This window comes from Myotis yumanensis, unplaced genomic scaffold, assembly GCF_028538775.1.
Source record: "Myotis yumanensis isolate MYYU_CA2020_CCGP unplaced genomic scaffold, mMyoYum1.0.hap1 SCAF_1, whole genome shotgun sequence".
In the NCBI taxonomy this organism is placed as follows: Eukaryota; Metazoa; Chordata; class Mammalia; order Chiroptera; family Vespertilionidae; genus Myotis; species Myotis yumanensis.
Genome location: NW_027223752.1, coordinates 81,340,823 through 81,354,088, shown reverse-complemented (window position 1 = coordinate 81,354,088; position 13,266 = coordinate 81,340,823). Strand labels below are relative to the sequence as shown.

Here is a 13,266-nt window from a genome sequence, read left to right as displayed (position 1 = left end):
GACCCTTTAACAACTCAGGTTTGAACTGCGGGGGTCCACTCAAGTCTATGCAGATTTACCTGCACAGTTAAAGGGTCATTATTTTTGATCCAGGTCAGGAATCCATGGATGTGGGGGGGTCAACTACTAGTTTTACGTGTGCACGGTGGGTCACTGTACTCTTTAATCTTACCCATCACTGACTTTATTCGACACTTGAATAATATTCCTCTGAAAATATAAAATCAAAAGCAGAATGTGAAAAGTGGTTGGGTCACCTCAATTAAGATTTCGAGATTTAAGAGAAGACAAAATGTGCCATTAGAAAAAGTGAAAGAACTTGGAGATTCATAGTTTCCTCCTGATAGAGGGATTATTTTTCTTTAAAATTACTGCTTCATCAATTGTGGAGCTAGTCTCAAACAGACCCATACTTAAAAGTAACCACTGGTCATGTGTAAGTTAAAGCTAGGGTAATGGACATCTGTTTATGTCACTTTGGACTCATTGATATGAACCAATTGAATTTTTCTAGCTATATCCACTATTTCCCCACTGAAAACATCAAGCCAAGCAGTCCAGATATAGGAGAAATGGAAGCACTTAAACCTCCAAAGTTTAGGATCCTTGGGTAGATACCTCCAAAAAATAACTCTGGGCTTGGGTTGTATCCTCTCTAGTCAAACCACAGTATTTTTCTTAGTTAAGGAGTAGTCTGGGAATGGAGGCCCTCTTAATGCTTTTCACCAAGAACACTACAGAGTATCATGGGTGGGAACTGTCCTTTACAGGATATTTCATATTCCTGGTTGCCAAGCATTAAGTGCTAATGGCAACCCCTACTTTTATTGCATCATCAGAGGAAACTGATCATCAAAGGAAAGACTTGAAAACTGGCTCACCTCAGGAACTACATCTGTGATCATCTCACAGATTGTATCAGTAGAGGTCTCCTCCACTGTATGGGCCTCAGGGCTGGTGTTCATAGGCCGCTCAGGACTACTTTCCACAGCTGGTGGGACTAAGGTGGTCTGCATTTTCAGAGTGGGTCCAGGCACAATCTTGATCTGCAGAGGAGGTGGCTGTTGCTGTAAATTGATTCGAGCTTTCTGAGGTGGAGGCTGTTGCATGGCCTGGAGTGGGGGAGGCTGCTGCAGAATGGTCACTTGCTGAGTGGGGGGCTGAGGCATCTGTTGCAATGGAGGAGGTTGTAGTCGGGGTGGAGGCAGTTGCATAGAAGCAGCAGCGGCTGCTGCTGCCTGCAACACTGACCGAGTAACAATCTGGGCTTGTTGACTGGGCTGTATAGTAGCTGTGCTCGTCTGGCCTAGTTGGATCCCCCGGGAGGTCACCACTGTGGCTGGGATAACAGTAACCATCCCTCCTTGAGACATGGTAATAGATGAGGGCAACATCTGTTTGGTAATAATCAACTTGGTGATATTAGGCTGACCCCCAGCACCAGAAGATGCCTGATTGGCCACATAGGATGAAAGAGTGGAGTTAACAACAATGGAAGGAGACAGAGCAGGGGGCTCTGTTGAGGCTGGTGCTGGAGATGCTGGATCAACAGTAGCAACAGGAGGTGGAGAAGGAGTCTGTGATGGTGGCACTGGATCCAGCTCCACTGTTTCCACAGTGGCCTAAAAGAAGACCAAAAAAAAAAGTCATTCAGAAATTTTCTGTATTCCCTGGGACATATTCACTTTAATCACCTCCCAAAAGACAATGATAGATTGAAAAGAAAAAACCAGCTGTGGGTGCTACCCTGTCTAAAGTAAACAATGAAAATAAACTCACAAAGACTGGTTGGTAAGATTTATGATGGGAATAGGAAACCATGCTGTATATATTTCTAAGCTTTAACTACTAGTTAAGAGGTTGCACAGGTTTTTGGTGGTATTATAACTAATAAACAGCTTGAAAAAATCTTTTATTGGTTTAAATATCCATCTGCCATAACCCACTTACCTGACACTCTTGATTGTCTTTATAAGCAGCCAGAGCTTTCAGATACTCTTTCTTGGCAGCCTCAGTTTTCCTCTTATATACCTGGAGGAAAGAAAAACTGTTTAAGAAGTACCCAAACACCTAGAAAAGACTGATTATCCTATTATTCATCACTGCATGACAATCTCAATCTGAATACTGACAACTCCAGCTTGGCCAGTGCTGCTCAGTGGTTGAGCGTCGACCTATGAACCAGGAGGTCATGTTTCAATTCCCACTCAGGGCATATGCCTAGATTGTGGGCTTGCTCCCCAGTGTGGGCGTGCAGGAGTTAGCCAATCAATGATTCTTTCCCATCATTGATGTTTCTCTCTCTCTCCCCCTCTCCAAAATCAAGATATATATATATTTTAAAATGAATACTGACAATTCCTTTTAGTGAATATACTTTTGAAAGCTAGTAATCAAGACAGCCTTCATGTCAGACTTTCCAGTGACCAAGCATATGAAAGCTAGCCAATCAACAAGAATCTTGCCAATCCTGACTGGTTTGGCTCAGTGGATAGAGCGTCAGCCTGCGGACTGAAGGGTTCCAGGTTTGAGTACAGTCAAGGACCCATGCCCAGGCTGCAGGATCAATCCCCAATACTGGGGGGGAGGGGGAGGAAAGTGTGCAGGAGGCAGCCAATCAATGATTCTCTCCCATCATCGATGTTTCTATTTCTCCCTCTCCCTTCCTCTCTGAAATTAATAAATATATATTTAAAAAAGAAAAAGAATAAAACTAAAAAAAAAAAAAAAAAGTATCTTGCCAGAATAACTACACTTCTAAAGTTAACACCAACCCATGCCCACTTCTATTAGCAAAACAAATCCTGATTATTTGCTCACCTGTTTTTGCTCCTCTCCAAGACTGTCCCACATGGAGGCCACAATTTTTGAAACTTCTCCAAAAGTAGCATTGGGATTCTGTCCCTTGATGGCAGCCTGTGTATCACGAAAGAATAAGGCATATGCTGAAACTGGTTTCTGAGGTTCATTAGGATCTTTCTTTTTTCTCTTCTTTGGGGTCTTCTGCTTTTTTCCTGCTTCCACAACAACTGTCTTCTGGCTGGGAAGTTGCTGCAGGGGAGAAAAGAGAGAATTACACGAAGGAAGAAGGGAAGTATATCTGGAGAACTGCAAGAAAAGGACTTTTATATGGGGGAACTAGCTACATGGAGAAATTTTCAGAAATACTAAGAATAGAGGCAATAGGATTAAGATATTAGTAAAGTATGTGAGGACCAATAAGAATGAAGGTTGGGAGGAACGTTACAAACTATAAATTGAGAGGCAGGACCCCATACCCAGAAAAGAGCAGAGGAGATGGCAGAACAGGTGCAAAGATACTAAGTAGCTCTGTATGCCAAGAGTTTTATCCCAGAATATCATGGCAGATTTGATTTTTGGCAGGGAATGCCTCACCCTCCGGAAATCCTCAACACCATCCTCATGAAGTGAATTAGTAGGTGAAGGGGTGGTTGAAAGACGATCCTCAGGTGACTGGGCAGGTGGCAGAATGGTACCACCCCCTAAGCTCAAACCAAGTTGAGAACTCAGTTCTGACTGATCAATGGTGGTCAACTGGTTATGCCCCATCAAGCCAGACGTCATGTCTGTCATTGGTACATCAATTGTAACAGGTGGGTTGGCGCTATACTGAGTTCCTATAGAATGGTCCAAGTCCTGAGAGAAGCAGAAGGACTAATTAACACTAAATATAAAGAACACCACTCTTCCCCCCACCGAGTCCAGGACAGTTTATAAACACCCTACTCATCTACATTGTATCATTGTTTAGACTCTAAACATAAAATAATCTGTCTACATATAAAACATTAAGCTTTTAAATAAAGTATATGAATTAGTAAAGTCACTTCTTTGTACTCCAAAGCCTATTCTAAAACAACTAAAAATAACCAGAGGTCTTAATTTTGGACAAATTAAAGAGTAAATAAATTATTTGGTAATCTGGAGGTAGTAATGACACAAGGAGTAAAGAAAAGCTTCTTCTCTGTACCCTGCTAAAATAACGGGGTTTAAAGTTGCAATACACAGGCAATGTGAGTAATAAGGCCGAAGTCAAGATGTTTCACATCAAATAAAATGTGTGGAGATGTGCTACTAATGAGATGTGCTGGAAGCCCAATATACTGATTTATAACACTAACCCACAGTTAATACATTTTGTTCAGACTGTTTTTGAATAAATCAATGTGCCAACTATCACACTCACATTTCAATTCTAGGATGTGAAGGCTATATTAAAAGGGGGGGAGACCTGCAAATCACAATAAATCATCTTCAATTCAGAGTTAATCCTCAGGTAACTGGACATTTTATAATTTTAAACCATTTTTCAAGTAAAAATTGACTAAGATAATACATTTCATTCATTCAATGGACTTTAAGTCTTTATCAATGAGCCTTTATCCACAAAAATGAGAAACATGTAATATTCAAGTGCAGTAGGGAACAGAATCACTTTTATCTTTCCTAACACCATGCCCATGAGCTTAGATAAGCCTGAACATATCTTGCCCCTTACCATGGTCAAGCCCCCACTCAGGAGCCCCCCGCCCTGCTCCATCAAGCCATGGGTCATGCCCACAGGCATGTCCAATGTCTGGACCCCATATTGGGCTGAAAAGCTGCCATCCTGAGAGGAGGATGGGTCTGCCAGGTCATCAAAGTGGCCAACCACATCTGAGACAGCCAGTGACGGATCAGAATCCAAGGAGATAGGTGGGATTTCAAATTCCTCATCACCCAGGCTTGGTGTATGGAATGTCTGTAGGGGGAAAAAGAGAGGGAAAATAATTTGGGAAGAGGAGAAACTGTATACTTCTAAGTGAAGAACATGACTGAGTACTGGAGATTCTCAGTGTACCTCTTTCCAGCCTGGATCCTATTTTTGTTATCAATTTCTTAGCACCTATTCTACTTAGTTGTATAAATAAACCTCTCTTTCTCATATCCTTGGATATATGGCACATACAAAGCTGCCAACATCAATCACAATTTTCAATTCTTTTATCTCTTTTCTATTTTTATCAACTCAGTGGTCCTAAAACAGCCGTGGGCAAACTACGGCCCGCGGGCCGGATCTGGCCCGTTTGAAATGAATAAAACTAAAAAAAAAAAAAGACCGTACCCTTTTATGTAATGATGTTTACTTTGAATTTATATTAGTTCACACAAACACTCCATCCATGCTTTTGTTCCGGCTCTCCGGTCCAGTTTAAGAACGCATTGTGGTCCTCGAGTCAAAAAGTTTGCCCACCCCTGTCCTAAAATGTTATGTCTATTATTCTAATGAATGATCCTTTCAGCAGCATTAGTAAGGACTCAGACTTTATTACCTGTTTAGCTATGATGTTTAAAATCTCTCCAAATATTCTAAAGATTTCACTACTACTATGTCTGAGCTGTTAGACCACAGAAATTCACTGTCAACCAGACAATTATATTTTGTTGTTTTAGGTTCCTTTGAAGCTTTTCCTATCATGGGTACCTTATCTCCCTCTAAAATGTATGCACTCAGAGTTTCCTACATCTTTTCCATTTTAGAAATCATGATGTTAACAACAAATAAGATTCCCAAAATCCAACAATGCCAAAATAAGGATAATAGTGAGGCGAAAAACATAAGAGCTACAGTCAAAAGACAAACTGGTGCTCACTTTGGCAGCACATAAGCTAAAATTGAAAGATTAGCATGGCCCCTGCACAAGGATGACATGCAAATTCATGAAGCATTCCATATATATATATTTTAAAAGGCAAACTGGTTTCCTATCAGCTCCTGAACATATTCTTAATCTTGCTCTGACCAAGTCTTTCTGTTAAGTGAGGAAGAAAAAGATTACTCCAGCTGGCTAAAGACTCAATCCCTTCCTCTGAGTCCCACTACAAAAATAATATACTCTTTCTATTCCGAATGGGGCCGCCATACACAGAGCTAACAGACCAATTGCTGACATAAGACACATTAAATGTTACGGTTTCTTTTGACATTAAAAAACTAAAATGACACCCAGCTGGCGTGATTCAGTGGCTGGGTGTCAACCTATGAATTAGACCAGGGGTGGGCAAACTTTTTGACTCGAGGGCCACAATGGGTTCTTAAACTGGACCGGAGGGCCGGAACAAAAGCATGGATGGAGTGTTTGTGTGAACTAATATAAATTCAAAGTAAACATCATTACATAAAAGGGTACGGTCTTTTTTTTTTTTAGTTTTATTCATTTCAAACGGGCTGGATCCGGCCCGCGGGCTGTAGTTTGCCCACGGCTGAATTAGACGGTCATGATTCGATTCCTGGTCAGGGCACATGCCCGGGTTGTGGGCTCAATCCCGTCGGTGGTGTGCAGGAGGCAGCCAATCAATGATTCTCTCTCATCACTGATGTTTCTATCTCTCTCCCTCTCCCTTCCTCTCTGAAATTAATAAAAAATATATTAAAAACAAAATAAATTAAAAAAACTAAAATGAATCTATAGCACTAGAGCATTACACAGGGTAGGACAAAAGCACGTTTATAGTTATGAGTATGCAAAACACAGTTTATTCTTGTACTATTAGTTATTGTCTTATTTTCCATATGAATTATAAACTTACATTTGACTAACCCTGTAAATAATATCAAGAGACATTTGTATCAAGAGAGGTCTTGGTTCAAGTCCCAGCTCTGCCACTTACTATCTAATCTTTTTTTTCTTTTTTAAATATATTTTTATTGATTTCGGGGGGGGGGGGGGGGAGAGACATCAATGATGAGAGAGAATCATTGATCAGCTGCCTCTTGCACGTCCCCTACTGGGGATCAAGCCCATAACCTGGGCATGTGCCCTTGACCAGAATCGAACCTGGGACCCTTCAGTTCACAGGCTGACGCTCTATCCACTGAGCCAAACCAGCTAGGGCTATATAATCTTAAATGAGATTTCCTCATCTATAAAATGGTAGTTGTAATGGTAATTTCCTTATACAGTGGGGCCTTGACTTACGAGTGTCCTGACTAACGAGTTTTTTGAGATACCAGCTGTCTCTCCGTCGATTTTTTGCATTGAGTTGATAGAGTAATTTGAGTTAATGAGCTCGGTCTCAGAACGAATTAAACTCGTAAGTCAAGGCCCCACTGTATGGTTTTTATGAGGATTAATTGGATTTAGCACACAAAAGCTGATCACATTGCTTGATATACATAATTGCTTAATAACTGTTATTAACATCTGAATTATTATTAACTTGCCATCTGCCCCAACCAATTATCATAGGTTGCGAAATTTTGGAAGCTTTAAATTTTATCAACCTGTCACATGGCATAGTAAATGTAACTGATTCAGATAAAATGCAGTAGACATCCACATTTTTTTCATGATTAAATAATGCATTCTAAGAGGTCCTCTGGTTTTTCTACACCCAGAAAGGGTCTCAGTAATATCATTTTTATTTTAACGAAGACATTGCTAGAAGAATATTTCCAGGTAGTAGAAACTAGGGAGAAAACGGTATATTTCTGAAATGCCCAATCTCTCTGAATCATATTGGCAAACAGAAATAAGTTTGAAGACAAAAAGATATGTATATAGCTTCATTTCTATGTTTTCCTCTTCCAAGATCCTTACTATTTTACTTAGCATGGTAAAAATTTGGTAGTTGTCTGGGCTATAATATGACAGTAGCATAAAGAGTACAGAAGCAGGCAGTTCTTGATGGAAAAAGTAACTATCTCCCTAAGAACTGAACTCCTCTTAGTACACAACTCATAATTTGTTATTGTGTGAAAGTTCTTATCTCTAGGTCCATGACTCTGAATTCGTTTTACCACCTTAAAACATTTGTTTTTTTATTTATTTGAGTGAGGGAGAGAAGGAAGGATTGAAGGAGGGAAGGAGAGAGATCAAGAGATCAATTTGTTGTTCCACCTTTTTTTGCATTCATTGGTTGTTTCTTGTATGTATCCTGACCAGGGATTAAACCCACAACCTTGGAGTATTGGGACAGCACTCTAACCAACTGAGCTACCCCCTACCCAGCCAGGGCTTACATGACACTGAAATTTCAGTTTAGATTCATGTGAGCACTTTTCAGGAAGTGGGTACAAAGATTTTTTTTTTTTTTTTTTTTTTTTTACCAAATTCTCATGCAAACAAACAAGCTACAGAGACAGGAAAAAGAACAGGGGAAACATTTATTGTGCTAGATCAATTGTTATATAATAGCAGTTTAAAAAAATTTTAAAGATACAGATTGTTTTGGCAAAAGATGCCTATCCACAACAAATGATGCTTACCATACATATCTAACCCTGCTGAGATATGAAAATGATACTATCTGTTAATGGAAACTCTAAAAGAGTAAAAATCCATATCCAAAACAAGAGACCAGTGTTCTACAAAGGACTAGCCCTCACAAACCATCTGGAGTGCTCTCATGCACTACACTAAAAAAACAGACATGCAGAGATTCCACTGTATGAATTAACAAGGCATTCTTTGTATGTACAACCTTCTGAAAACAGCTTTGTTAGTCACTATCTGTGGCTTTAATAGTATTGTGTGTGTTCTGGGGGAAAGCGGGGAGGTGGGCTGTGTTGTTTTGTTTATTTTGGGTTTCTTCCTTTAAGTATGAAGAGTAAAATAATGGCAATGAATAAGAATACGAAGGGTAAACCACATGCTAGAATAAACACAGAGACTCCCTCAAAATCCCTTTACTACTACAAATGATTTGAAAGATTATGGTTAAAATCCAATTATGAAAATCCAAACTTATTTTACTTTAGTGGATCTACTACATAACTAGGTCATATTCTAGACTATCAAATATAAAACAAAGATAACTGTAGCAAGTATTAAAGTAAATATAAATGATGTGGGCACAGAAGGAGAAAATAGAAACATGATGCAGTTACCTTCTCACTCAGGTTTCTTTTCCTTCTCTGTTAAATTCCTGGGCCTTTTAGGGGGAAGCAGCAATTTGGGAATTACAGTTTATAAAATAAGGAGGCTGCCCAGCTGGTGTGACTCAGTGGTTGAGCACTGACCTATGAATCAGGAAGTGATGGTTTGATTCCCGATCAGGACACATGACCTCGTTGCGGGCTCGTTCCCAAATGTGGGGCATGTAGGAGGCAGCCGATCAATGGTTCTCTCTCATCATTGATGTTTCTCTCTCTCTCTCCCTCTCCCTTACTCTCTGAAATCAATAAAAATGTTTAAAATAAAATAAGGCTTACCTATTGAGAGAACAACAAAAAACCAACAACAAACCATTTCCTTCCCATTTCACACTCCCATACCAAAACACACAATTCAGCATTTCTTTAGTTTCTTGTGTAAATTTTTCATTTTAAAGAAATTTAAACCAACACCTATTTATTCAATAATATACTAGTACTATGTGTTATTTAAATAACTTATTGTTCTTAAAAACTGATATAGTAGCCCTGGCTGGTGTGACTCGGTTGGGAGTCAGCCCTAGCACTGAAAGATTGCCAGTTTCATTCCTGTCAGGATAAATGCCCAGGTTGCAGGCTCCATACCCAGTAGAGGGCGTGCAGGAAGCAGCTGATCTATGTCTTGCTCTCACATCAATGTTTCTTTCTCTCTCTCTGTCCTCCCAAAAACCCATTTAAAAAAAAACAACTGATATAGTAGTGATTTTTAATTATTCAGCCTGAAATCATTAACTGGTTCTAATCTTATAAATGCTATTTCTAATTAAGGTATATTTATGATTACTATTTTCCCAAAGTGTTCAAAACACATTATCATTATACTAGAGGCCCAGTGCACAAAAATCTGTGCAGGGGGGGGGGGGGGTTGTCCCTCAGCCCAGCCTGTGCCCTCTTGCAGTCTGGGACCCCTCAGGGGATGACCACCTACCTGCTGGCTTAGGCCTGCTCCCCGGGGGATTGGGCCTAAGCTGCAGTCAGACATCCTTAGCGCTGCTGAGGAGGCAGGAGAGGCTCCCACCACCACCGCTGTACTGGCAGCCTGTGGCTGAGCAAAGCTCCCCCTGTGGGAGCGCACTGACCACCAGGGGGCAGCTCCTGCATTGAGGGTCTGCCCCCTGGTGGTCAGTGTGTGTCATAGTGACCAGTCATTCTGCTGTTAGGGTCAATTTGCATATTACCCTTTTATTATATAGGATAGGAGCCAACCTGAATGAAACAAAAGATTAAACTCCCTTTAGATTATAGACATTTCCTATTTCAAGCAATGTTTTAACAAATGCTAAGCTTTTCTCTCTGGACACCTACTCTTTAAAAATTATTTTTTATTGACTGAAGTATAACTTATGAACACAATTTTTAAATATATACTTCAATGGATTTTTTTACATATGCTAACATCCAATTAACCACCACTCAGATCAAAGATACAGACATTTCTATCACTCCAAAGTATTTTCTCATGCTCCTTCCCAGTCAATGCTCCCCACTTCCACAACAGATATCACTATTCTGATTTATATCACTATAGTTTAGTACTGCATATTTTTTATCTTCATTAAAAATGAACTCATATAGTGTCTATTCTTTTATGTCTGGCTTCTGTTACTTACAATATATTTTTGAGATCATCCAAGTTGCATTTACTAATAGCTCATTTTTTATTGCTGTGTAGTATTCCTTTTGACACATGTACCATTTTATAGACACTTGGGTTGTTTCCAATGTTTAGCTACTATGAATAAAACTGTTGTGAACATACATGTTTTGGGTGAATATATGCACTCATTTCTCTCATGTGTGTATCAAAGATTGGAATCACTAGGTCACAGGGTAAGTATATGCTTATCCTTAGTAGATACTGCCAGTTTTCCAGAGTGGTTGAATCAATTTACACTCTTATGAGCAATGATTAAGAGTTATCTACATCCTTGTCAACTCTTGGAATTGTCGGTCTTTTTAATTTTAAACATTCTGGTGGATGTGCAATGGTATCTCCTTAATTTTAATTGGCATTTCTCTGATGAGTGATGATGACCCTTTTTCATATGCCTAGTGGCAATTTGGATTCGCTCTTTTGTGAAGTATGTGTTCAAATCTTTTGCTCATACTAGCGTTATCAGGTGATCGCTTCCTAAGTTATATAAATGTGTAGTCACTGTGTTGTACACTATGTCAACTGTAACAAAAAAAAATAGGGTGAGACAGGATTTAAACAGAGATCTCTCCATCACCATGCACTGCCTCCTATCATGGCATATTTGCAAAGAATTCAGCACCTAGAAAGTACTCAATATAATGAATGCCCTGGCTGAGTAGCTCAGTTGATTAGAGCATTGTCCTACATGCCAGATTGCAGATTTGATCCACTGTCAGGGCACATTCAAGAAGCAACCAATGAATGCATAAATGGGTAGGACAACGAATCGATGTCTCTCTCTAACCGCCCCCCCTTCTCTAAAAGAAAAATTTTTTAAATTACCTTTACTAGTTCTAAGTGGCTCACAATAAGACCAGACACAACAAAAACCATAAACCAATTAAAATAAAGCTAAAAAAAAAAAACCCCCAAAAACGGGAAAGGAAGGTGAAGTGGCAATGAGAAGAACTATTAACAAGACAAAATCCTGGGCTAAAAGAAGCCACTAAAATTTAGTTATCAGCTTCTTGGCAAAGTACTATTTTTGTCTTAAAGTCATAAAAACAAAACCAAAGGACAGGCTCACACCCATCAAGTTTCTAGATGTGGACAATGTGAAATTTGCCACAGTCTAAATAAAGAAACTTAAATGTGGAGACCTGATTTAGAAGAAATTGGCAATGATGCACTTTCTTTTTCTTTTAAGTCTTTTTAAAAAATACATTCTTATTCATTTTAGAGAGGGAGAGGGACAGAAAGAAACATCAATGACGAGAGAGAATCATTGATCAGCTGCATCCTGCACGCTCCCTACTGGGGATCGAGCCCGCAACCAGGCATGTGCCCTTGGCCAGAATGGAACCGTGACCTCCCGGTGCCGATAGCTCCACGCTCAGCCACGGAGCCACGCCTCAACACCGCAGGAGCTGCTACTGTAGCCGTCTGACAGCTGGAGAAACTGGGCCACACAGAGGCGAAGCAACCTGAGTCACCGGCAAACAGAAGCCCCTGTCTCATTTAACTTCTTTCATGTTTCCTGGTAACGACTTCCTTTCATCCTGTCACTAGCAAAACAAGCTAACTTTTCTGTTTTCATGGCTGAGTAGGAAATTTGAATGAAACAAAGGCCCCCCCCCCCCCCCGCCCAACAGAGTTGTTTCAAGAAGGAACACAGCCCTGACCGGTTTGGCTCGGTGGATAGAGTGTCGGCCTGCGGACTCAAGGGTCCCAGGTTCGGTTCTGGTCAAGGGCATGTACCTGGGTTGCGGGCCCATCCCCAGTCGGGGGCGTGCAGGAGGCAGCTGATCGATGTTTCTCTCTCATCGATGTTTCTAACTCTCTATACCTCTCCCTTCCTCTCTGTCAAAAATCAAATATATATGGAAGGAACACGTGCCCACGGCTAGCCCCGTTTAGGCAAGCTCCTTCCCTCGCCCCAGTTCCTCTGGCTGACATGTTCTCTTCCCTCTGCGATTCCCTCGAGATGGTCGGTTATTTCTCCCCAACCAAAGGAGACACTTTCACGCTGTCTTCCCCCCAAGAATCACTCGGAAATAGTAGCTCTTCCCTCCGCCCCGCTTTCCTGATGACAGCAGCGCCGGGCCTCCCCTTCGTCCTCGGGGTCCAGAAGAGCCGAGACACCAGCAGCGGCCTCGGTGCCAGCCCCCGGCCCCGGGGTCCTCGCCTCCCCGCCGCCCTCCCGCCGCTTCCTCCCGCCCCAGCCCTCCCCCCAGCGCCGGCCGCTCGTGCTCACCTCGGCCCCTGACAGGAAGGGGTGCGAGGGCCCCGTGATCGTCAGGTAATTGTCATTTCCTCCGGGAAACTGGAAACCAAAAGAAAGCCGCGGGGATCAGTTAGGGAGGAAGGGAGTTCGCTCGGAGTGACGGGTTCCGACCCCGACATTCAGACCAACACTCCAACCCCGCGCTCTCTGCGGTCCCGTCAACTGTCTCTCCGCCCGGCTTCCCGCCTCCGCTCCAACCCGGCCAGCCGCGCTCTCCCTCGCCAGCCTTCCCAGCGCTCCAGTGCCTACCTCCATCTTCACACAACGGTTACCACCGTCTCGGTCCCCTCACATCGTCCCTGCCGCCCCCGCAGGACCCGCGACCGCCGTCACTTCCGCAAGGACGCGCGTCGCTCTCCGCCGATTGGCAGGCGAGCCGGCTGCTGCGACTCCCGCCGGGAAGGCCCCGCG

At 41.8% G+C, this 13,266-nt stretch overlaps 1 protein-coding gene and 1 pseudogene across 1 annotated transcript in view; one reads left to right on the top strand and one right to left on the bottom strand.

The window, feature by feature from the left end:
* TOX4 (TOX high mobility group box family member 4) overlaps positions 1 to 13,186 on the bottom strand; it is a 16,849-nt gene extending 3,663 nt beyond the window's left edge. The window contains exons 1-7 of the mRNA XM_070426233.1: positions 13,105 to 13,186; positions 12,826 to 12,894; positions 4,520 to 4,762; positions 3,397 to 3,657; positions 2,821 to 3,051; positions 1,951 to 2,031; positions 882 to 1,622 (exon numbers count right to left, since the gene is read on the bottom strand). Of these exons, the coding sequence (XP_070282334.1) occupies positions 882 to 1,622; positions 1,951 to 2,031; positions 2,821 to 3,051; positions 3,397 to 3,657; positions 4,520 to 4,762; positions 12,826 to 12,894; positions 13,105 to 13,110 (1,632 nt within the window). The 5' untranslated portion in view covers positions 13,111 to 13,186. The remainder of the gene's footprint in view (positions 1 to 881; positions 1,623 to 1,950; positions 2,032 to 2,820; positions 3,052 to 3,396; positions 3,658 to 4,519; positions 4,763 to 12,825; positions 12,895 to 13,104) is intronic.
* LOC139000188 (U6 spliceosomal RNA) lies at positions 5,647 to 5,741 on the top strand (annotated as a pseudogene).
* Positions 13,187 to 13,266: the final 80 nt, after the last annotated feature.